Source organism: Castor canadensis, chromosome 11 (assembly GCF_047511655.1).
Source record: "Castor canadensis chromosome 11, mCasCan1.hap1v2, whole genome shotgun sequence".
Taxonomy (NCBI): Eukaryota; Metazoa; Chordata; class Mammalia; order Rodentia; family Castoridae; genus Castor; species Castor canadensis.
Window position 1 is genome coordinate 121,420,191 of NC_133396.1, and position 25,702 is coordinate 121,445,892.

A 25,702-nucleotide genomic window follows, 5' to 3' on the forward strand; every position below is an offset into this window, starting at 1 on the left:
CTGTTTTACCTTTCTGGGTGTGCCCAAGGGTCTAGCAACCTCAGAGGTTAGATGTAATGGATCTGTATCCACTCTTTTAAAAAGCAAAGTGGTGACTTTCTGCCAGGAGACAACATGAAGTCACCTATGGTTCTCTCGGTCCACCCTTTTTAAAATATTCTGTTCTTAAACAATGTGACTTCATAGGTTCCACCACAGGTAAGATGTTTCTACAAATGTTTCTCAGAGCTCTTGACACTGGAAGATAAGTGGTGCTACTTTAGCAGTTAAACCTGAAGAAGTAATATCAGTGGCTTTAAATCTGTGGTTACCTTGAGTAATAAACCTGGCATATTATGAATCTGTTGGGCACAGAATGTTTACCTGCCTGAGACAAATAAGGAATGAGTTTTCTCTGTGTTTTAAAGCCATGTATACAGCACAGAAAAATAGAAATGGCACCCTGCCTAGAAGCAGAAGCTCAGAGGACTGACAGCAGGCTGTCTTGTGCAGTGGTTTTCTTTTCTTTTTAAATTTTATATTTGTCCACTTATTTGAGCCAAGGCACCTAATAGGCAGTGGTTTTCAACCTGTTTATGGCTTGAGGGATGGAAAGGAATAGACCAAGGAGGGTGTAGTAGTCCAAGCCGAATGGTTCTGATTTACCGTGTACCAAAGTGTTCTCATGATGCTTTAAGGGTTTTTTTTCCTATTAGTTTTGTAAATTATTGGTAAAATAGAATAAAATCACTGAAGAGTCAAACAGTGTGGGTTCTGGTCCCATCTTGTTCTTTTACCCATCTATGTGGCCTACATCTAGCTGGGTAATTTTAAAAATTAAAAAAAAAGTTATTTTTAAAATCACCCAGCTAGATACTTTGAACTCTCTTTTTTGAGACAGGCTCTGAACACTGGCCTTGAAATCATGATCCTTTTGTTTCAACCTCCCAAGTACTGGGATTATAGACATGTACCGCCAGGCCTGACCTTGTTTGAATTCTTAAATTGTGTGGCCCCTTTCATTAGGATTCAAAGGATTCACTGTAGTGTTTTTATTCCTCTGTGGTTATGCTAGGGTTTTCAAACTCAGTTAAATGTGTGAAATAGATTGTAGAAATAGGTATTTTATTAAAGCTTCAGAATTCCATAAAAGTGGACCATGTAAGTTATTTTATATCTGAATTCTATTAAATTTGCACTATTGCTTGCTTTAGAGACCCATAACCATTGGGACAAAGAAGCCACCTAGTGGAGATAAGATGTAAGAATGAGCCAGCTCAGAGCCAAGGTTCTGCATGGAATCTAGTGTCAGGATTCAGATGACTTCTTTACCATGCTCTTTGTCATACTCTGTACTAAGATTCTATATCTTAGTATGTAAAATAACTGTATAATGCTATGTTTAGTTGCTCTAAGCTTTGCAGAAATGTGAAATTTGCCTAACGCTTGGCCTAGAAGAATGTCAGTTTTCTCCCTTCTGCCATTTATTTTTATTGAACATAGTTCAAGATAAAGTTAAAATCTATAATTGTACTTCTTGTCGTGAGTGAGGACTCACTGTACATAGTGAATGTTTGTTGCACCTGTTTGTGGACAGGTGTGTATTTTTGTTGATGAAACTTGAAAACTTATTTTCAATTGATTTAGTTTCTTTTTCTTCCCCTCAGCATACAGCATGCCTCTGCAATGCCATCATTGCTTTGCTGAAAGTACCCCTTTCATTCCAGAGATATTTTTTCCAGAAACTGCAGTCTACCAGCATCAAGGTAAGGTAGAAAGAATTCTAAGGTTAATAAAGGTTAAAAAACCCAGCTATCTTCTGAAGATTACATGAAACATAGCTACACTGCAGTATCTTAACTTTGGTTTTGATAAAATTTTTAACTTTTTCTTCCCTGTATCAAGTGATTTGGTGAAGGGAATGGTATTTGAGAGTTAAACCCTCTTCCTGTTTAACTGTCAGTGCCAGATTCAAGGAGATGTGTATTGTCTCTTACGTCCAGGAGTAAGTTAGTGGTCTTTATCATAGTTATCTGCAATTTACCTGAGTCTTGTCTGACCAGCCTGTTCAGACCCAACATAGGTTCAGTAAAACATCACCAGTACTACCTTCAATGCACTTTTGCCTTTGAATGACAAGTTTTGGGGACCTTGCCAATGGGTAGAGTTAGTATTTTGAAATATTTAAACCACTCAAAATTCAAAAGTGCCTGGTGTGTTGGTGCTAGCCTATAATCCCAGCTATTTAAGAGATGGAGATAGGAGGATTGAGATTTGAGGCCAGACTGGGCAAAAAGTTACCAAGACCCTATCTCAAAAACAAGCTGGGTGAGATGGTACGTGTCTGAAATCTCAGTTACTCAGGAGGTGGAGGTAGGAAGATGACAGTTCAAAGTCAGCCCAAGCAAAAGCACAAGAAGACCCTGTATGAAAAACACAACTAAAGAAAAATCAAAAGGACTAGGGACTATGGTTCAAGTAGCAAAGCACTTAAGACCCTACACCACCAAAAAAGAAAAAAAAAAAATTAAAAAGCTGCTTTTGATTCAAAGAATGTAATTATTGGGAAGAGTAGATTACACCTCTGAGAAATTTTCTAGATTATCCCTGTCACTTGATGTCTTCAGTGAACTTTTACACCCATTCAAATGCTTTTGATTGCAAGTAACAGCATTCCATTTCAAAATGACCTAAATAATCAGGAAAACTGGTTATCTTAGAATTCCTAAGGCAGGTTGACTCCAGGTTTGATTAGTTCAGTGGCTCAACAACATTTTCAGAAAATTCAAGTTTCTTCCATATTTTCACTTAGCAGGACCTCAGCTCTCTGCACTTGAAGTATATGTGGGATTTTAAATATGTTTTAAAAGAAAAATTAATGAGAGATTAAAACTGTTATTTGCTTATCATACACAAGTCCCTGGGTGCAATCCCATCACCAAAGGAAAAAATGTTACTTGGTTCATTTGTGGAAGTTGACTTTTATATCATAATGACTTCTTTGTGCAAGTAGTCCTGGATTAAGTCCATTTGCATTTGAATTTAGTCTATTTAAAATTACCTAAGAGCAAAGAGACAGTATCTGGACATTAAAATTTGTAGTATATTTCACTACTGGAAATGGTTTGTCATCAAAAAAAAAAAAAAATGCCCTGCCACAAACATTGGGAGAATAGTGCCTTTGCAGGTCTCTAATCCTGTTATTTTCAAACAAAACTCAGATTTGGGATGAAAAGCATGGTGTATTTAAAAGGAGCAAAAGGCATGAGGAAGCTTGGCTTTGAAGGCCTTCTGCCTGACTAGCCCAGCATCAGGTCCCGGGAGGAATGGGATGCTATATGAATGTTAGCCTGTTCCAGTAGTTGAGCAGTGGTTTGTTTATCAGAAAGAAGGTTGCTCTGGGTTGTTGGTATTTACTATAATGTTTGCATTCCAGCTTGCTCTGTCACCATCCCCCCGGAACCCTGCAGAGCCCATTGCTGTACAGAATAACCAGCAGCTGGCGCTGAAAGTAGAGGGAGTGGTTCAGCATGGATCTAAACCAGGACTCTTTCGCAAAATTCAGTCTGTCTGTCTGAATGTTTCTTCAACACTACAGAGTAAATCCGGACAAGACTACAAGGTAATTTAGAAAAGAGGCAGAATTGTGCTGCAGATTTTGCCAACTTGATGATGGAAGTTTGCCAGTGTTTTTTGTGTTTAAACAGATTGCAATTATATATCTAAAATGATCAGATGAACATAAAAAACTTATTGGGGTTTGAGGAGACTTGTTAACCAATACTTCTCTTTTCTGTGCCTGAACCAGTTAATAGACAAAGCATCCAGGCAGACAGGAATCAAAATGTAATTTTGATTACTGTTAGAGCTGTGGGTGCCTGGCAGCAAGAACTTGCTACCCTTGTGCCTCTGATTCAATTTTCTCACCCTCTCCCCCAACCACCCGGCCTAGTGCATGTGAAAGAGTTGCCCATGTAAAACTCTCTGCCAAAAAAATCGCAGGGAAGAATGCCCTGTTGCTTAAAGAAGGTGCTTAGCTCTCTATGCCTGGTTCATGCCCTGAAACTTAGCAGTCAGTAAGACACCCACCTCTCTTCTTGGAGGCCAGCACAGTTAATTTAATGAAGGCTTCCTCTACATGGAGTAGTATTATCTATATATGTAGCATTATCATACAGGTCAGATAAGGCAAAATATTCCCTTAAGAGTATAACCCTAGGAATTTGCTGCTTTGAGAAGTCATGACGTAGGTTTTACCAAAATCAGGTTTATGTTGGTAGCCAGCACTAGGGTACTTGTAGGTGCCTTTGAGATATCGGTGCCCCTTTTTTTAAGACATTTCTTTCTAGTTCCTTAGTGGCTTATCTACAGTATGTGAATCAAGGGAACAAGTCTACATTTGTACTAGCAGAGTTGTTCAAATGCCCAGACAGTTGTATCCAGGTTTAATGTGGTAGTTTGAACTAAATCCCCATAGCAAGGAAAAGGGAGAGGTATCACTAAAGATATAAAAAGAGCATTTTGTTTTCTTTCATGGTTTTAGGCTACAAAGCCAAGGGAAGGACTCCTTTAAGCCATATTACTTTCTTCTCTTTAGTGACTTCCTCTCACTCTGGCTCTTTTCAACCTTGATAAAGTTCAGCCTGCTTTCTCTTCTCTTCCTCATTTGATTCATGACACAAAGCATAGCGCCTTTATGTAGCCACTCAGTAAATATTTGGCATATAACGAAAAAAATCACTTACTGTATGTGCCATATTGGAGTATGCCTATTATAGTTGAGTAATCTCAGATGTCACAGATTATGATGAGAATTCATGTGTTTTATCCCAATTGGCATTTCTCTTCTTATTTTGAATTTGAAAGGACAGTAACTGTGAACCTCTGTGTTCCTTATATATAATAATTTCCTCTGTTAAGAAAAAAAAATTCATTCCTAGAAGCACTGTTTGTTCACTTCTCAAGAGGCATTGATTAAAGTCAGGAAGCAGACATAATAACAAGTTGTGTAGTACACGTACTTTGGCAGTGTCAATCCAGTGAGTTTGCAACTTGACAATGTAGCCATCCAGTCAAGATGAGCAGATTGCCTCGGCCTATTTCTGGTCCTTTTAAGGAAATTCTTTGGTAGGCCTATTTTCTAGGAAAATAAAAACCCTCAAAGGTTGAATGTCTCTCATGACATTCATGGTAACTACTCATTGGGACAGAAAGCTGCAGGGCACTGTTACATATAGTTACAGCACAGAGACACACATATAAACATGGAGCAGTCTGGTCAGACATCCATTAAGATCACCTTTATATCTGTGCTCAGACTAAGTCTGTCTCTGGCTATGCTTTATCTTGAGTGCAGGTATGGGTACACCAGCAGATAATGTCCTCTTCTTTGAAGGACAAAATCATGAGTGTCTGGCTAAATAAATGAATGAGCCCATATATTGTGTTCTATAACATACTATCAGTCTGAATGATAAACTTACTGAGTTAGGAATGAACTTGTCCAAGCTCTAAAGTTAATTTGTTAAAGAGTAAAGAATCATTGCATTACCTCAGTAATATAAAAAATCAGGTTAACTAAGTGGGGATTGGGGGAAACCTAATAGCTCAGTGTTACGCTATTTTTTCATCTCTTAGATTTCAAGCTCCCTGAAACAGGTGGTGTGTCCTGTTTCTTCAGATTGTCTCTCTACAAACTAAAGAAAGATGAGGGTTGGGAGATGGGGTGGAGAGAGCATGGAGGTAGGCCAGCATATGAGAGAGTTGAAAAGCAACCTCGTTATGCTCACAGAGCATGAGTGGCAGTGTCAATTAATAGTTGAGAGGGTGCCCTGGACTTAGCCTGCCTGAGTGTACATTCCAGCTCTGCCTCAGTAGCCATATGACCTTAGAGAACCTACTTAACCTCTCTGCCTTAGCATCTTCATCTGAAAAGCAAGGGTAATAATCGCACCTACCTCTTGGTTGTTTGCAAGGACTAACCAAGCACCTAGAACGGCCTGGCTCATAGCAAGCACTGAAGAAACGTAGCTGCTGTTATTTAACAATTCTTTCATTCCAGATACCTATTGATAATATGACCAATGAGATGGAGCAGAGGGTTGAGCCTCATAATGATTACTTCAGTACTCAGTTTCTGTTGAACTTTGCTATCCTTGGAACACACAACATTACAGTGGAGTCCTCAGTGAAAGACGCCAACGGCATCGTATGGAAGACTGGCCCCAGAACTACCATATTTGTCAAATCCCTGGAAGACCCTTACTCCCAGCAGATTCGCCTACAACAGCAGCAAGTTCAGCAGCCATTACAACAGCAACAGCAGCAGCAGCGCAATGCCTACACTAGGTTTTAGCATGCTGTGAGTGTACTACAGACTTCCAAGGGATTTATCCAGTTGGCAAAAGGGTTTGCTTTTTCATATTCATTAAGTATGAAACTATATGAGTTCATTTATTCATTGGTTTCTGTAATGTAACATTCTAAAAACTTTTTTCCCATAAAATTTTAGTTTGAGAAATAATTAGGTTCCTAGACAGAAAGATTTTATTTTCTTGGTCCTTCTTAAACCAAGTCCATTGTCTCATATTTAACATTTTTGTTGTTTTATTATTTTTGTCATCCTGAGTTTTTTTCTTTCTTCTTTCAAGAACAGTTAAGTATTAGGACAATTGGATTAGTAAATATGACTGCTTCTCTACCAAAATACATTGTTTGCTGCCTGACAAAAATCTCAGTAGAAACTGAGTTCTTCCATAGATGGACTTGAAAGTGTCTCCATGTCTTCTTACTGTCTGGATTATGAGAGCTGGTAGTATAACAGGTTGAAACATCCTTGTGTATTATTTCAACCAACCTGTCTCTTCCTGTGCTTAAACAATCTTAATTTATTGTTTTGCTATTTAATTCACTCAAAGAGCAGCTAGTAATTACGTAGGAAAATTGGAAAATAATTTTTTTTCTGGTAAGTGTGTGACTGTATAGTACAGACTTTTTACATTGTTTCTAAAACTTAAGAACAGTCCCATTTAACATGTTAATGTTTTAAGTTAAAGGGGACAGATCTTTCCCTTCAGTTGGTTTGGTTTCTACTTGACAAGTTATGTAAACACTAGACTTGATTGTCTAGAAAGAGTAGTCTCTTTATAACACAACCTCAGTTAGTTGGGATGCTCAGGGAATAGAGTTTTCTGGTTAGCCAGAACTTCTCCCCCATTTTTTTTTTTTCTATTTCAATATGACTTGAAAAACATAGAATAATATACTTTCTTTTCTTAACAGTATACTAGGTATAATTTAGCTGTTTCTTGATTTGAGATCATTTAATGCTTCAAGATCATGATTTCTGAAAGACATCAGAGGTGTTTAGAATTGGTTTAGGATTGCAGATAGTAATCAGTTGGGCTAGATGCAGTTCCCACCATGAAGAGAGCATGATCCCTGCAATTTCCCTTTTTAAATAAATCTCTCAAATTCTTTGCTTGTGTTTTATCTTTTTCCTGTCAAAGTCACGTTTGATTCAGAGGAGGTTTAGAAATTAAGTTTTTATTGTTGTTGTTGTTTTGGGGTGTTTTTATTTTGTTTTGATTTTGGTGATACTAAGGTTTGAACTCAGGGACTTACACTTGCTAGGCAGGTGCTCTACCACTTGAGCCACTCTGCCAGCCCTTGTTTCTGTTTTCAACCTGTTATATGTCTCTGGGAATGAGAAGTGTTGGTAACTCTGATCACTCCAGATCAAGACCACATGACTTGATGAGCTGCCCCATCGTAACACATTCTGTTGCTAACAGACATCTTGATAAGCATGTAAACTCCATAGTGTCCATGTAAATGACATCTGTTTAGATACAACCCATTGTGCAGAGTGTACAGTCTGCACAGTTGTGTAAGCATCTGAGAACATATGCCTTGGGTGAAACTGCCAGAGCGATTCAGAGAACATGTGCAGAACCCTTTGTCCTTTACTGGGCGTAGAAAGAGCTGAATCAGAAAGCCTGGATGCCACCTTTGGCTCTGATAAGTTAGCTCTGACCTAGGGCAAGTCATTTTACCTAGACCTTTGTTTTTTGAAAAATGACTTAGAGTTTTACTATTGGGTGACAGACAGAAAAGCTAAGAATGAAGCTGGGTGCCAGTGGCTCACACCTGTAATCCTAGCTGCTTGGGAGGCTAAGATTGAGAGGATCATGGTTTAAGGCTAACCTGGGAAAATAATTCTCAAAACCTCATATCCAAAATAACCGGGGAAAAATGGACCACCTTTTTTTTTGCAAGTGTGAAGCCCTGAATTCAATACCCAGTCCCACAAAAACAAAAAACAAACAAACAAAAAAAAACCTTAAGAATGAAAAGTGGGAACACACACACACACACTCTACACTTTTTTTGATGCTGGGGATTGATCCCAGGGTCACTCTTATGGTAAGCACTTACTCTACCACTGAGCTACACTTTGCCCTCCAATTCTAGAAAAACTTTTAAATTAAGTAGCTAAGATTACAATGTGAATTTTAGATTTCTGGTACTGTTTCAAAGTATAATTCTTCAAAAAAAAAAGAAGCAGATCTAGTAAGCCACCATTTCCCTTTGAAATCTTCCCACGTTCTGTGTTCTTAAAAGAAGCTTTTGATAATTGCAATTATGAGCAAGACAAAGGACTTGACATACTACAGGACCCCGGTATAAACTTGGAAAGGAATAGTTAAAATAAAAACAAATCATAATCGTCTAGAGTATGAAATAACTATGAAGGAAATTAGACTTTTATTTTAGTATGTTCATTAGACTCAGAATCAGAGTTCTTTCTGATTTTATGTTCAGTATATCTGCTGCATTTTTTGTATCAACTGTTAAATAGTTATTTGGGGAAGGGACTGTATAATGTCAATACCATACTAATAAATGAAAACATGTGCATACTACTTATAAAATAAGCGTATTTCCAGAATTTAGAAATATGGATAGCAAAGAGTATAGACTGGTTGAACCCAGGAAGACAGAACTAATTTTTCTCAGTGGTTAGTGACTGCAGTATAGCCTAGAAGCTCAGTGCTCAACCTTTCGAGCCACACTGCCCATGTTCAGATCTTAGCTCTACCTAACTTTGTGACCTTGGACACGCTACTTATACTCTCTATGCTTCCCTTTCCTCATCCCTAAATCAGAAAAACATGATAGTGTTTCAAGGGTAGATGTGAGGACTAAGTAAGTTAATAAAGCATTAATGTGTGTAAAGTATAAGAACCTTCCTGCCACCTTCCTGTTACATAGCCGACGTATGTTTGCTGTTATTATTGCTGCTAGCATTATTGTTATCCTCCCTAGTATTATTTTTTCACAGTGTTAGATCAATTCTTAAACTTAGCGTTTTATCTCTTCAAAATAAAAAGTTTTCTGTGTTACCAAGCATAAATTCATAAGCATAATTCTCGCATGCTAAGTTTAGGTACACAGAATAATAAAATAATATTGAGCTAGCCTAACGAATTTTTGACAGCTACAGTGCTATAAGTCATTAAAATACTTAAACATACAAAGAAAATTATGTAATACATTCTGAGTACCTTTAATGATGATAGCAGTAGTTATATTACCTATATAGAAATCAAAGTACTATTGTATTTTAGCTTAAACCAAGAGATCTGACATGACTAACCAAGGTGGCAGGTAATTTGCAGCTAGAAGCTATGTAAGCCACTTTTCACATTAAGATGTGGTTCAGAAAAGAGCAAACCAACCAAGCAACACCTACAGACTAGAGTCTTGGGGATGTCAGCCTAAATTCTATTTATAAAACTAAATTGTCATTATCAGTAGACAGGTCACTTGATCTTTCTGCTCTAATACCTGTCAGAATATTGAGAATAAGATGACTTGCCACTTGGTATATGGACTATTACAGCATTGGCCAGTAGAACTCTGTGATATGAAAATGCTCCAAGTCCACACTGTCCAGTGTAGCCAGTAGCCACACAGAACTACTCAGTACTTAAAATATGGCTTGACAGGGAACTGAATCTTTTATTTTCTTTTAATTCAGTTAAATTTAAATAACCTCATATAGCTACTGCCTAAAAAAACAGACAACACAAGGAGTGAAAAATGAAGAAATGAGAACTCACTTTTACCTTAAGACCTAAATAAAACCCTTGAGTAGGCCACTGGATAATAAAATATACATTGAAATCCTTTGATGCGGTGAATGTTTCACATAGAACAGTGTATAGGGGACAGCGGTGTATTTAGCATAGATGTGTTTGCTTTGTTTCTGATAGTACAATACTGTGTTATTCAACAAAACCCTGTTCTTTCTACAGTGCAGTCTCTTATCAGTCACACAAACATTTAAAGTCTGGAATACAGCGAGAAGTCCGAAGGTTTGGTGAATTAGCTTAGATTTCATGTCTCAGCAGTAGGTTTTGTTTCCCATTCCATTTCTTGCCCAAGAACACAGACTTTAACACCAGGGGTTGTGTGGGTTTTTTGGTTCTGCTGGAACCAGTCCATTCTTCTGTGGTGGCTCTCTGTCTAAAGTACAATGAGCAACTGGGTTTTGAATTATAATTGTAGTTGAAACAGAACAAGGAACATTTTTCTCCTTAAATAACACACAAAGACCTGGAACTATTGGTTTCCACGTTCTACTGAAAAATGCTGTTGTAAATTTACTTTCTTAAACCTACTTTTCAGGCTGTGTATCTTTCCCTTTATCCATTCCTATTTCCTTGCTAATCTTTGCTAGAGCAGTTCTCTCGTACATAGTCAAGTTTGTTGTATAAGAAATAATTGTTCTCTTTATTATTTATTATTTTCTGGTTAAAGATTGGAAACTTGGCGAAATAAGTTTAGGAAATGTCTTTCTTGTAGATCATGTCTACAGGTCTGGTTTATGTACCCTGCTGGCAAACTTAAGACTAAAAATATTTTCTTGTTTCCAGGTTAAAATTCATTTTGTTGCTGCTGTTGTTTTAAAAAAATTATAAAGGTAGGATAACGCTGAATTAATTAGAAAACTCAGGAAAGCAAGCATCTACCAAATACCCAGAGGTCATGATGTTTTAAAGAAAGGTGGTATGCAGAGAAGAAATATTCTCTACCTCAACTACCCTTGACTTTCTTGGAGATTGAATTTGTGAGTTTTGATGAAGCTTATTTGTAACAATCAAAAGTGTTTAGAGGATTAGGACCCCTCTCCACCAAAAAATAAAGCTAAATTGGGCTGAGTCTTATGAGAGATCCGTGACTAGCCCAAGATCCTAGGAGGTGGAAGTTGTTGGCTCTGCCTGAGACTCTCCCACTCCCATTGGAAGTAATGGATCTAGTTAATGAGACTTTCTTTCATGCCCTGATGGCATGAAATGAGTGAGATGAGCAGAGTGGTGATGAACTGCTAATGCTTATACGCCTTCTTCCTTGTTTTCCTGTCCCTACCCACAAGCAAGGACACAGGAGAATTTGCAGGACTACTGAAGAAAAGCAAGTGCAGAGAGGGATTCGCTCACTGTGACCCTCACACAACCAATCCTGTTCTGAGGGGTAGAAGAGTCAACAGGAAACAGAGAGAACCCTCAAGGTGTGTTCTATCTCCTCTGATAGAACAGAACCTCTGTAATTTTAGGAAACATGGAGAAAGGACTTTATAAAAATCTTTGACTAAGCACAAAAGTGTGCCCTTTGAATCTTTTTTTCTTCTTCTTTATGCACATGTGGTTGGAGAGAGAGAGAGAGAATCCATTTCTGAATCTTTATAGTATTCCTTTGTGTGTAGCAGTTGGGAGGGGATGTTAGGGAATTACAAAACTGGACAACCTTTTGCAGCACTTGGAAGATGTATGTCCCTTCTCAGCCTCTACTTGGAATAATCAGAGACAACTGGGTATCTACTACTTACAAGTAAAAAAAGACCCCCAAGTGTAAACTAATGAGGTAGGTTACACTCAAGAGTTAAATATTGTCTTCTGTTGCAGAAACTATTGCTGTTCTGGCCAGGCTGCGGATGACTCAAACTTCTCAATGTCACATTCTAAGGTACCAGGACATTAAGGAGAAATAACTGTAATCACAGAATCACTTAAGCAGCATCAGATGTATCCTACTCAGTGGTTACTGTGTCCCCTGGGATGCTCAAAAGCATATTAGCCTTGGCTAGGATTGCTCTCTTTCAGGGAGGGAACGCATTTAGACTCTCCTTGAGGGCCCTTGACACAGGAGAGGCCCAACCAAGGTTGTTCTAAGCACTGCCCCACCCCCCACACCCAAGTGGCTGGTGGAAAATACTTTTCTTTACCCTAAGTACTGAAGGTAGCTCAGCTGACATCACAGGGTGCTGCAGCTCAGTCAGCAATGTTGTGAGCTCCAACTTGGCTGGATCTTTGTCAAAGGCTTGGCCAGCAAGACCACAGATAACTTCAGATTCACTTAACAAGTGTTTATTGAACACATGCAGTGCACCAGGCACTGGAAGTACAGAAGTGGGCCTGTTCCTTTGGCTCCATGCTGTTCCCTATTTATCACAGAGGCATGGGGTGGAGGGCAATGAGAAAGCCCTGCTAGCTTTGACTGTGCTGGATGAGCCTAAACTTCCTCAGCATCTCGTGGTTTTCTCCAGGGATGGAGGAGAGATTTAGGTTGAGTTGCTGCTATTCCCCATGGTGTGTGTAGCTCTTCAGAAAAGCCCGTTCATCTTACGGTCCTCCTTTACTGTTAACCATTCTCATAGTTCACTCAATTTTCCTTTATAGCAAACCTAAACTACTCATGTGGCAACCTTAAACCTGCTTCATTTCTCTGTTTGGGTCAGAGACAAAGAGCTCCAATCAGAATGTGGTCTCTCCTGACTCCCAACTATTCCACAGTGAAAAACCTACCTGCCCCTCCAGACTCTGCCAAACACCTTCACCCCAGTCCCTGTAACCAAATCTGCTCCTTTATACACTTCTATGATCAGTATCATCTCCAGTGTTAGGTACAGTTAGCTGCCTGGCCCTCAGGGATGACTCAAATGTAGACAAATGGTGGCCAATGTTACCATGTCCTGTTAATGGGAACAAACAGCTCCTTCCATTGTCCCATGCCTCACAGCAGCCCCCTGGCTATTTTCTTCACATGTTTTTGAGCTTTGCTATCATCTGTTAAGTGTGGTTAGTAACTACCCTGTTGAAGAATGTGAAGTTTAAGATGATATGCACAAAGCCTAATACCTGGCTGGTGCCCACTAATTGTTGGTCAGGGTAGAGTGGGCAGTGAGGCCTGCTAGCCCAGACAGTATCTGAGAAAGAACAGGTTTCCGGTCAGCTCTGCCTCTGAGTAGGTTGATCTATGTCATTTAAGGGCCATCTTAGACTCAAGAGGAATTTAGTATTTTCTCTTGGGATGTGAGTGTTTCCATCACTCAAGCTTTCTTATCAACACGAGTCTGGAGTCCTGGGCTGGAAGAAGTGGGAGAAGCATCGCCAGCACAGTGAGTCAACCCAGGCTTCTCTCATAGTCAACTGCAAAGTAAATAGGCTTATATCCAAGGTTAACTTGTGCCATCACATCTATTGGACATATGCCTCATGATTCAATGGATACTTATCTGATCAGAACTTGTTCCCTACTCAAAAGGCTTTGGAGAATTAGCCACTCCCTATTCCACCCTCCCTTCCTCCCAAACAAAACATGAAACAAGAAGACTTTAAATTGCAGAAAGGAATTCAGGTGGGGGTATGAAGAAGAACTGGGTAAACTGTGAAAATAACCACATACTAAAGGAAGTAGACATGGGGCTGTGTGAGGATGTCTGAGAGCCTTAGGAGTTCTGCCCAGCCACAGGGGTGGGGGTGTTTGCCAAGGCTTCTCTAGAGGCAGAGGGATGGACCACTTGACCTCTTAGAGCCATTCCCTCAGCAAGATCACACGGAGGCTACAGCTGTAGGCTCCCCACTGAAGCAAAGGGAGATGGGGTGTGGGCCTGCTCTCCAAACACGTGCCCTCTAGACAGAGGGCTGTGGCTGTGCAGCTGCAGTTATAAATAACCCCTGTATAACTAACTCTGTCCTTTGAGCAAATGCCTCCAGCCATAGCCCAGAATGTGATGGAGGGAACAGAAAAGGCACAGAGGACAAATATTGGGGGTGGAGTGAGGTCCAGGGAGGGCCCAGCTAGACAACTGAGAAGAGAATGAGGCTATTTCTCTCACCTTAAAACTGTCTGCATGTTTATATGAGACATGTGTCCAGGCAGGAAAGGAGCTGTCCTATTTTTGAGGAGAGGAGGGGCTATTCTTCACAACATTCCCTCTTTCTGTTCCCACTGCCGTCATCCTGGTTCACAATCTCATTGTCTTCCTGGAATGTTGCTTTTGTTTCCTGTGTTCCTTGTTACTCATTTTGGTCTCCTGAGTAAACTTTACTTACCATTGCTTCCCGATTTATTCTTCTGGTTTAAAAAAATTATGCTCACTGGGATCCTGATACAGTCTACATTCTTCCTTCTGCCTCTGAAGACCATGCACACTTCAGACAGTAGGGTAGCAGCCAAGCTCAGCACTGGACTCCTCCCCTCCCCCCACATATTACCCAGACTCCAAGAAAACTAGCTTCCTGGATGTTTCATGAGCTTGGTTTGCACAATCTCTCCTTTGTGGCCTTTGTTTGTGTTTTCCTCCTACCTCCACAGAAAAGCCTAACTATCCTTCCATGTTTTGTTTCTCTAGCCAGGCATAATGCTTAGTGTTCTCCCATAGCTTGCATTACATTTAAGGAGGCAGGCTGCGTAGCCCATGGGCTCTAACCAGGCATAATGCTTAGTGTTCTCCCATAGCTTGCATTACATTTAAGGAGGCAGGCTGCGTAGCCCATGGGGTTGACATCAAGGACAAATGGTAGCTAATGTTTCCATATCCTGTCAATGGAAACAATCCACCCCTCCACTTCCCATGTCCCTCGTCAGTCTGACTGTTCTCTGGCTCCAGCCCTGATTCTCATCCCTGCATGGAACAGTCTTAATTGATCTTCCTGCTAACATTCCACCACCCACCTCAGAGATGGATGTGGAGAGGCAAACCTACTGGATGCTGTCGAGTGCTGAGCAGAATAAAGGTAGAATATGACCCACAAGTATCTCAGAGGCCTAGTGTGGTTCAAGAGTGCAGCCAAGGCTCTGATCTGAAGGCTGAAGTGGAAAGGACAAGTGGTTAAAGCTTGCAAGAATTTTTTTTTTCACTGTGCACTCATCTTTACTTTTCAGTCATCTTCACTGTCCTCCAACAAGTGTCCTCTTGGTAAGTAAGAATTTAGAGTATGTTCTTTGGGTTTCAGTGTCCAGCCAAGTTCTTCCCCTTCTCCTTGCCTCTTTTTCATGGATTGACTTGAGTATTTGCTATATGCAAGGCACCCATGTACATACAAAGCACATGTAGATCCCTGCTCTCAGGAGGCCTCTGACATCACATATATTGGGAATCAGTGAGCGTTTGTCCATGGTGCTAAGGTCTAGCAGAGATGGCAAAGTGCACTGAAGAGAGACTTCAGGAGGACATACATTACTATTCTCATTGACTAAGAGGTATGTGTAATGCACTACTGAGAAGACCCTGTGAAAGGTGGAGTGGGTAATGGAAGATACCAAGAAAGAGAAAGACAAAGGAGGGGAACACAAGGTGGCTTCCAGATTCCTAAGGCTCAAAGCTGATGTTTTCGTCTCCATGTTGGTCGCTTTATTAGTTGCTTGCCAGCCCACGTGTTCCCTCACACTCCTACCCACCCCTGTCTGCTTTCACCTGTAGCTTTTCCAATAGATTTGGGTCTCAGGACCTCCTTCTAGGTGACTGGACCTGTGGCAGGTAACCTTGGGAGCATAGGAGGCCATGTTCTCTGCTATAAAGATGATAGAAAGGAAACCCAGCTGAGTTCTTTCCCAAAGTTCCCTGACTGCCATTGTGTCCTTATAATGAAATGAAGTGAAATAGTCATCTCTGCTTTTCTTTTGGACACTTCCCAATGTGTGATCTTCTATAGTCAGAAGAGTCCTCAGCATCATGGAGAAAGTGGAAGGTTAAAGCAATTAAGTCAAAGACAAAGAAAAATAGCATTCTATCTTTAGACATCCAAAATAAGATACTGAGAATAGAAAGGGATGGATTTTTGACTATAAAAATAGACAAAAGAACAGTAAGATTAACCATGGCCACTTTGGACCTGTTGACTTTCTCATTGTTCCTTGATTCCTAGGACATTGTACACCTCTGAGTCTGTATTGTGTGGAAGTGCAGTGCATGTCTCCCTCTAGTTCTGCATACTGCAGCCCATACCCTACTTTTTATCCATGTCAAAGTCCTCTCCAGGAAACCTTCCCAGAAAGCCCCCAGAATTAGTGTTAACCCAGCCTTTTGTTCCCTCTTTTACAGGGAATTCTTAAGATTCCCTGCCTGTGTATTTATCTTCTGCTTATAAATTTTTTAAAGTTTTGAAATATTAGCCACCCCTCCACCCACAAACACAGAACATGAAACAAGGAAATTTAAAATGGCAGCAAAAGTTTAAGTTCGGTGTAAGGAAGAACTTGGTGAATTGTGAAAATAATCCTATACTAAATGAAGGAAACATGGGGCTTTTTTTGTGCCAGAGGGATGAATTGGGTGTTCATTTTCACATTCTTAGTGTCCAGCATAGTGCCTGGCACATAATAGGAAGTCAATAAAGTTGTGGTTGCTTAATGCAGAATTCAGTTTCAGATGACCTAGCCATCATGTAGTTTCTGTTCCTAAAAACCTGACCCCTGAGAACTGATTGCAAACATGAGAGATACTACCCAATCAATTTCTAGGCATTGCTACTTCTTGGCCCTCAACTCCATAGCAGGTGACCCCTAAGCAGGATTTCAGAGGCCCAGTGCTCCCTGCCATGCCCCCAGCAGCCTATTCTACAATTACTGCTAGAGAAGAAGTGTACCCCCTGAGGAGGAGCCAGACTTGGGCTTAGCTCCTTTTTGACCCAGGTGAAGCTTTGTCATCCCTGTCTCTAGACTTCAGTTTTTCCATCTGTCATTGAGATCTTGAGTCCTAATTAGAAAGCTCTTACAGATTCCTGAAAGGACTGTTATTGTACTGCAGTACAAAGTGTATTATGTCACAGTGGTATAAGAGCAAGGCAATTAATGTGAACTAGGAAATAATAAGGGCACTTATTCCCAGAAGCACATTGATTTAAACCACAAAAGCTCCTTGGAACACAGCTTGAAAATTGTAAAAGCCAGAGCAATCTGCAACCCCTGAGGGAGGGAGCCCATGCCAGGCATTGCTGGAGAGTTCATTTGGTGGTTCTTGGTGGCGGGTTTTGTCCCTCAGGTGTTTCCACTTTGGTGAAATTTCCCCACTGTAATAAATCCAGTTTACCTGTGGGGTGCTAGGGAAGAAAGACCATGATTTCTACATCCTTTGCATAAGAAACAAAGAATTGGCCTTTCTACAGCTCAATTCATTTTTCATTCTCTATATGATGAAAATAGGTCTCTAGAAATGGAAATTCCACTTTTGCTTCTAAAATCTGCAGAGCAGAAATATGATCTAAGTCATACCTTTACCCAGCTATATGCCACCTTTGGTCAGCAACTTTGGAAAACCATCCATGTACTCTGTGGCTACGAAAAATAAGTCACCATAACAAATAATGTCATCCTGGAGTGAAAAGGATCTTTAAGCATGATTTTCATAGCAGATAGCCAGAACCTATAGAAAAAATAATGTAGCTCTAATTGCACAAAAAATGAAAAGTTCTGAACAGCAAAACACCATAAATGAAACTATAAAAAAAATTGCAGAGAATATATTTGCAATATTTGTAAGATAAGAGTAATATTTTTAATATAGGCCTGATGTGGCCCAGCACACAAGAAGCTGAGGCAAGAGGATCTTGAATTTGAGGCCAGTTTGAACTATATAGCAAGACCTTGTCTCAAAAAAGAAAAAAAACTCTTTTTATATAAAGATCTTTGAAAATCACTAAGTACAAGACAAGCGACCCAATAGAAAAATGGGCTGAGGACAGAGAATACACACACACACACACACACAAAACCAAAAAAGGCCAGTTAATAGCTTGAAAATGTAAGCATGAAATAAGAGAAATATGTGAATTAAATTTTTACCTACCAGATTGGCAAAGATTTCTTTTTAGTAGTAAAAGGTGAGTTGTTATTGTCATTGTTATTATGTGCTAGGGATGGAACCCAGGGCCTCACACGCTAGGCAAGTGCTCTACTACTGAGCCACACCCCTTGCCCAGTAAGATCATATTTGACATTACCTATGAAGCAGTTCCTAAAACTGTGGTGCTGGAGATCAAACCCAGGGACTGATACAGGCCAGATACATATTCTACCTGAGCTAGACCCCCAGTCCCTATTCTCTGACCCTGCAATTCCACTCCTAGTTTCTCCTAAAGAAACCTATCTGAGCAGAAGAAGTCCCATAGAAGGACTGGAGGATTGACTCAAGTGATAGAGCTCCTGCTTTGCAAATGCAAAGCTCTGAGTTCAGACTTCAGTCCCACCCCAAAAAAAAAAAAAAGCCACATAGGAGAATGTTTATAATATCTCTGTAAAGCAAATGCTGGGAGGAACCCAAATAGCCATCAATAGATAAATTCATAAAGTGCATTATATTCATGTATCACACAGTATAGACAATACAGTACTAAAACAAGTGAATCGCAGCAACATGTATAAACAAAATTGAGTGTAATAAAGTCACTCTGAATCCATTTATATATATGTAATTTTATTTGTTTTTTTTTTTTGTGGTACTGGTACTTGAACTCAGGGCCTTCACCTTGAGCCACTCCACCCGCCCTATTTTTGTGAAGGGTTTCTCAAGATAGGGTCTCATGGAACTATTTGTACAGAACTGGCTTCGAACCCTGATCCTCCTGATCTCTGCCTCCTGAGTTGCTAGGGTTACAGGCATGAGCCATCAGCGCCCAGCATTTATATAAATTTTATAATATTAAAAGTCAGAAGGGCTGGTGTAGCTCAGTGGTAGAGCACTTGCCTAGCATATGCAAGGCCCTGGGTTCTATCCTCAGTACTACAAAATAATAGTAATAAATAAGAACAATAGATTTTAAAAATGGTTCCCTTGGAGGAAAGTAGTAATTGGAGGGGCTCAAGAGGCATGCTGCTCATGTTCTGTGTCTTGATTTATTTGTGTATCCATGTTAAGAAAATGTTTCAAGCTCAACCTTTCAGATGCACTTTTCTCTGTGTGTGTGTGTGTGTTATTCTTCCGTTACAGATGTTTTTAAAAAGCAAATTTTAGGACTGGAGGCATAACTCAAGTGATAGAGCACCTGCTTTGCAAGCATGTAAGCCCTGAGTTCAAATCCCAGTCCAACCAAAAAAAATTACAAAAAAGCAAGTTACAAATGATAACGTAAGTACAGTTTCATTTATATTAAGGAAAACCATACAGAACTAAATCATACATGGTAAAGGGATGCAAGCATATGTGATTAAGACAAAAGAAAAGCAAGTGGCTGGTGGAGACACTTTGGGAAGGTGGCTTTTTCTGAGGAAGAGGGCAGGATGGGGTTGGAGAAGCACGGGGGCTTTTGGGACCCTGGTGGTATTAAGCTGGATGATGAATTCACAGAGATTTTGTTACTCTTTATGTCCCTTAGATGTTAGAAATATTTAATAGAAACATTCTGAATTATTTTTAAAATCCTATTCTTGGGGCGGGGCGGGCAGGTGGCATGAGTTGACAGAATTTTCCTAGATGGAAGAGTGGCATTGTGTGAAAAGTTGTATGATTACACAATACTTTGACAAGCAAGCAGAAATATTATAAAAGGACTTATCAAATGTGGTTTACTAAGCCAAAAATTGAAAATATTGTAAAAATTTAACTATACGAGTCAATTAGGTGCTTAGGTTGAGGCTCAGTGGTAGAACACTTGCTAGCAGGCGTGAGGCCCTGGGTTCCATGTCCACTCTCACACACACACATTACTAGAAGTTAATTAAAGTGTACTAACTTCATTAAATAATAGGGCTGTGTAACTATTAAGATTAATGATGTTGATTGCAGTGGAAATGTTTATGACATATTTGAGTAAAAAGATAGGTTACAAACCAGTATGGCTGTGTTATAATCTTTTGTTTTCTTTTTGTGACAGGTTCTCACTAGGCATCCCAGGCTGGCCTCAAATTTATGCTTCTCCTGCCCCATCCTCCTTAGTACTGAGATTACAGGTATGTACCCACCACACCTGGCTTCATAGTTTTAAAACCATATTTTCATGTGCAAGTCCATAATAAGGAGGAGTCCAGGAGGTCTATCCAAATATTAATAAGGTGACCCTTCATATGTTACTTAAGTAAAGATAATAATCAAAAGATGTATTTTAACTTTTAATGTTTCCTGCTGTAGGAAAGAAAAAAATTACTTCAACTGCTTACTTCCCAAGGTATATTACAGGCATAGAAAAAGAATGTAAGTGTAGATTTTCTTATCACTAAAATCCTGAAACATAAATAGAAGCCTCACAAAATGCAAGGCTACTTTACACTATATACAACATTTAGTACAGCATATAGGCAAACACAGATTTACAAACAAATTGTCTTCATGTGTCTGGTGCGTGCCCTTCCCCTTTGTCCACTCCCTTTCTGGGATGCCAGTGGGGGAAGGCATTTGAATACCCAGGATCCTCAGCCTCACCCACAGCCATACCTCTGTCAACATTGCTGCAGCTGTCTTCTAGGCTGGGCAGCCAAGAGGCAGGACGGGAGGGCACAGCCCTGGGTGCTCTGAGCATGAGACTGCTCGTCTTTTCTCTGAACCTCTCCAGTCTCCAAAACCATCACCCAGGTCTCTATAAATGCTTTTAGGGGACAAATGGAGTGACCAATAGATCCCCAAGAAAAGCCCTCTGAATAGTCAAAAAGGGCTTTGCACTGTGGTTTCACAAAGTCATTCCCTTACATACGATTTTCCAGCCCCAGCTGGTTCCAGTTCTTCCCTGAGCCTCTCCACTCTCCATGTCCTTCTGTGGTTCTAAATCTCAACGGGGCTGCTGGGGCCCTGGCAAGCATCTGCTCAGTGGTGACATGTCTAGAATTGCAGCCCTATGCTGCCCTCAGCATCTTCTAATGAATCCTAAGACACCACTCACAGTATCTTAACAGGGATGGGGGAAGTAAAGGGCACCAGCTTGAGGTGGGCATGTGAGAGGAAGGAGAGCTGAAGGCAGAGAAAAGACACAAAAGTGGACATGAAGGGGTCAAGACAAGGAAGAAATGAGGAATGTCCCATAGGAGTTTCCTCTCATCTCTCTCCCACTTTTTTCTTTTTTTCTTTCTGATCCTGGGGATGCAACTGAGGGTGTTGCACATGCTAAGCCCTTGCTTTACAACACAGACACTTACCTAATGGCTGCCTGTTTCTTAAATCATGGCACAGTAACTGAATCCAAGGAAGGATAGGTGATTAAATTTGAGTATAGTTTTAATATTGTTTACCCCAGAAATGTGCAAATTTACCATTTTGCCAGTCTAGTCGAGCAAATGTAAATCAACTACCCAGTGTTCACAAGGGTCAGGATTTGGTTAGGCCTGTGGGAAATACAACAATAAGTAAGACACATTCTTGCCTTCCATGGGCCCACCCATGGGCTCCTAGAAATGTGTGACTAGGAAATAAAATGCAAGCTTGATGATGCCTCAAGAGGGCAACAAAGAAAAGATTAATTCACTTCCAAATTCTATATGCAATCACATTTCTTGCTGATGGGAATGTGTTGAGAGAAATGCATTGTTAACTGATTTCATCATTGTCTGTGCACAGACAAACCTAGATGGTATAGGTCAGCTGCCCACAGTGGCCCCTTGATGCAATCAAGAGATGGTGTAGTAAGCACAAGAGATAGGAGTACACTAAAATGATGACAGAGTATAGTAGGTATATAAATCATAACTTATTACCATTATCAAATGTTATGTGCTATACATAACTGTATACGTTATACTTTTATTTGATTGCCTGTGCAGTAGGTTTGTTTACACCAGCAGCACCACAAATGTGAGCAATGTGTTGTCTTACCAAGTTATGACAGCTGTGGTGTCACTAAACAATAGGAATTTTTCAGCTTCCTTATAATTTTATGGAACCACCATTGTGTATGTGATCCATTGATGACCAAAATGTCATGTGTGATATATGACTATATTTGTTCCTGAGGACTGGGAAGCTTTCTGATTCCGTGTGTGTGTGTGTGTGTGTGTGTGTGTGTGTGTGTGTGTGTGTGTGTGAGAGAGAGAGAGAGAGAGAGATTGAGCTTTTTACACTGTTTTTTTTTTTGTTTTGTTTTGTTTTTAATGTATTTTACTGATCCTGAGTCTACTGCAACAGGTAATGGTAGACTTTCCTCAGGAGGGGCTACCATAAAGGGCCTGCCTCCCGAGACAACACCTTTCTTTGGGTCTCTGTCAAAAATTCTAGAGTCCTGGGAGAGGGAATCTGGGCAGGTCACAGCATAAACATGACTGCCTGAAACTGTCTTAAAGAGCCTGGTGGTGACATATGTGCATTGGAGGGGTGGGAGAGGTTGGACTATCCCCCAGAGAAGTGCAGCTGAGCAAATAACCCAGTGGATCCACTGCAGTGTGGAAGTGTGTACTGTCCTTTCTTATAAGTGTGTCAAGTCACTAAAATGTAACACAGAGAAGGCATGGAGATGACCATTGATAACCTTCACATTTTATGCTGTGTGAACAGGAAGGCCAACTGTAGCTGCTACTCGGTGGTCTCCATTGTCACATCTGAATGCTGCAGTCAGTACTTTGCTGGCCTGCCCCTGGATTCCAGGAGGGTCTGAGGACAGAGGTGAGACAGATGAGACATGTAGCATAATTAAATGAATCTCACCAAACCAGTTTCAGGTAAAGGCCTGTGCTCACTTGGTTACCTGGTTATAATACCTGGCCTTGATTTCCATGGCTTGCAGAATCTACCAGCCCAAATATTCAGAGGAGCTACATCTGGAAAATGTAAATAGACAACAAAAGGAGGAGGTAAGACTAACCAAGTCTGTATGACTGACTGAGAATCTCCTTGTTTAATCTAAGTTTACTCAACCACTGATAAGATGTGATATGATATGAAGGTATGACCTAAGGTATTGGCTTATAATTCCTTTCTTATCAGGAAATTAGAAAAGAGTCTTAATCAAGCATGACTAAGAGATGAGTATAGAGGTACAGGGTTGTGTATGGAAAGAGAACAGAGGTTGAGGTCACTCCAAAGTGTCTGGCATCCGAAATCTGCCATTTACCAACTGTACAATTTGAGGCATTTTACTTGAGATTATTGGAACTTGGTGCAGATAAACTCATAGTTGTGAGAATTAAATACTAACACAGATATAAAATGTGTAGCACATACTAGATACCTGATAACAGCAGTTTCCTGCCTTATTTTTATTTGTAATTAATTTTTCTTTCCACTGCATGTTGCAAGTTCTCCTAGTTCTCAACTGGGTATTCTGCTACTGATGTCCCATATAGACCTAGGCAAAATGTACCTTCTAAAAATTTAGTGTTTCTAATTCTGTAAGAAGAGAATCCTGCCAACAGATACTTGTTCCACTTCTTAGAGGCCTAAGTCACCATCTCTAGCATCTGCCTGCAGAGATGGGACAGTGATATATGGCCACGAGGTCTCAGCTAAGTGATGGGTCAAGTGAAGCCACAAGGGACAGCTTCCCTAATTTGAAATAATCTGTAAGCTCGCTTCCCAGCCTAAGATACCATGATTTTTTTTTAATTTTTATTTTTTTATTATTCATATGTGCATACAATGCTTGGGTCATTTCTCCCCCCTGCCCCCACCCCCTCCCTTACCACCCACTCCACCTCCTCCCTCTCCCCCTCACCCCCTCGATACCCAGCAGAAACTATTTTGCCCTTATCTCTAATTTTGTTGAAGAGAGAATATAAGCAATAATAGGAAGGAACAAGGGTTTTTGCTAGTTGAGATAAGGGTAACTGTACAGGGAGGTGACTCACATTAATTTCCTGTACATGTGTGTTACCTTCTAGGTTAATTCTTTTTGATCTAACCTTTTCTCTAGTTCCTGGTCCCCTTCTCCTATTGGCCTCAGTTGCTTTTAAGGTGTCTGCTTTAGTTTCTCTGCATTGAGGGCAACAAATGCTAGCTAATTTTTTAGGTGTCTTACCTATCCTCATATCTCCCTTGTGTGCACTCGCTTTTATCTTGTGCTCAAAGTCCAATCCCCTTGTTGTGTTTGCCCTTGATCTAATGTCCGCATATGAGGGAGAACATACGATGTTTGGTCTTTTGGGCCAGGCTAACCTCACTCAGAATGATGTTCTCCAATTCCATCCATTTACCAGCAAATGATAACATTTCGTTCTTCTTCATGGCTGCCTAAAATGCCATTGTGTATAGATACCACATTTTCTTGATCCATTCGTCAGTGGTGGGGCATCTTGGCTGTTTCCATAACTTGGCTATTGTGAATAGTGCTACAATAAACATGGGTGTGCAGATGCCTCTGGAGTAACCTGTGTCACAGTCTTTTGGGTATATCCCCAAGAGTAGTATTGCTGGATCAAATGGTAGATCAATGTCTAGCTTTTTAAGTAGCCTCCAAATTTTTTTCCAGAGTGGTGTACTAGTTTACATTCCTACCAGCAGTTTAAGAAGGTTCCTTTTTCCCCTGAATCCTCGCCAACACCTGTTGTTCATGGTGTTGCTAATGATGGCTATTCTAACAGGAGTGAGGTGGAATCTAAGATGCCATGACTTAAAAATCTTTCCCTGTTTACTTCATTGATCCAAATAAACTAGCCAAAGCTTAAAGAGGCTTGCTTATTCAACCAGCTGACTCACATTGAGCAATGGCTGGACTGTGATTAGTAGCTGTGCCCTTTGAGCCATCATCACAGAGCTGGAAGAGACCTTGAGCCCATCAAGAACACAGCCAACCCCAGTGGAAATTTCAGGCCCATTGGTTCAAGGGACCAGTGAAATACCATGTTGATTTTTAAAACATCCCTTGATAATGTTCAACTCGAATAGTTTTTACTATGTTAACTCATTTAATAAAATATTTATTTGACACCTACTCTAGGCAATACACAGTGCCCACTGAGTTCTCTTTGAGGGCATTGGTTTTCTTCCATAATGATATTTTCTAAATGAAAATCACAAGTAGGAAGCTCTGGGCAGGATGTCCTGGCATTTGCCTTAGCTGGATGCCAGTCTGGGTCAAATCTTCAGGCTGCTTACCCAACACACATTTATGATTGGGAATGGAGAAGAAGAAATAGTATGAAAGTGAACCAACAGATGTCAGAGAGAAGAGGAACTTGAGACGGTCCACAGCACAGTGAGTGAGTTGACAGGGACAGTGCCAGACCTTCCCACTGACCAGCAACATGAAGCCTGTGAGAAAGCATGAATAAAGTCCCCAGAAAAGCAGGGACAATGGAGGTAGAGGTGTAGGTCTGAGCAGGCCAGAAAGAAAGGATGCCAAAGCTGCTTTGTCAGTTTCCACCCAAATACATTTGCATTAATTAGGGTTGAACCATAGATGCAGAGTACTATGAATGTTATGGGCAAGGAATTTAGTGGAAGAATTAGATCTTACGCATCTGGGGGAAAGTCAAGGCGGTTACAGTCATGACCAGCTATAGCATGGGTGAACAAGATGAAACTTGC

The 25,702-nt window shown here is 40.3% G+C and overlaps 1 protein-coding gene across 2 annotated transcripts in view; it reads left to right on the forward strand.

Moving 5' to 3' along the window:
- The window catches only part of Ints7 (integrator complex subunit 7), an 85,739-nt gene extending 66,150 nt beyond the window's left edge, over nucleotides 1-19,589 (forward strand). Inside the window, exons 18-21 of one of the 2 annotated variants that reach the window (XM_074048374.1) lie at nucleotides 1,647-1,745; nucleotides 3,416-3,601; nucleotides 6,041-6,340; nucleotides 19,253-19,589. In XM_074048374.1, coding sequence (XP_073904475.1) covers nucleotides 1,647-1,745; nucleotides 3,416-3,601; nucleotides 6,041-6,334 — 579 coding nt within the window. In that variant the 3' untranslated portion in view covers nucleotides 6,335-6,340; nucleotides 19,253-19,589. Of the gene's footprint in view, nucleotides 1-1,646; nucleotides 1,746-3,415; nucleotides 3,602-6,040; nucleotides 9,395-19,252 lie in introns of those variants that run through there. The other variant, XM_020172846.2, reaches the window with a different exon arrangement.
- The last annotated feature ends 6,113 nt before the right edge of the window (nucleotides 19,590-25,702 follow it).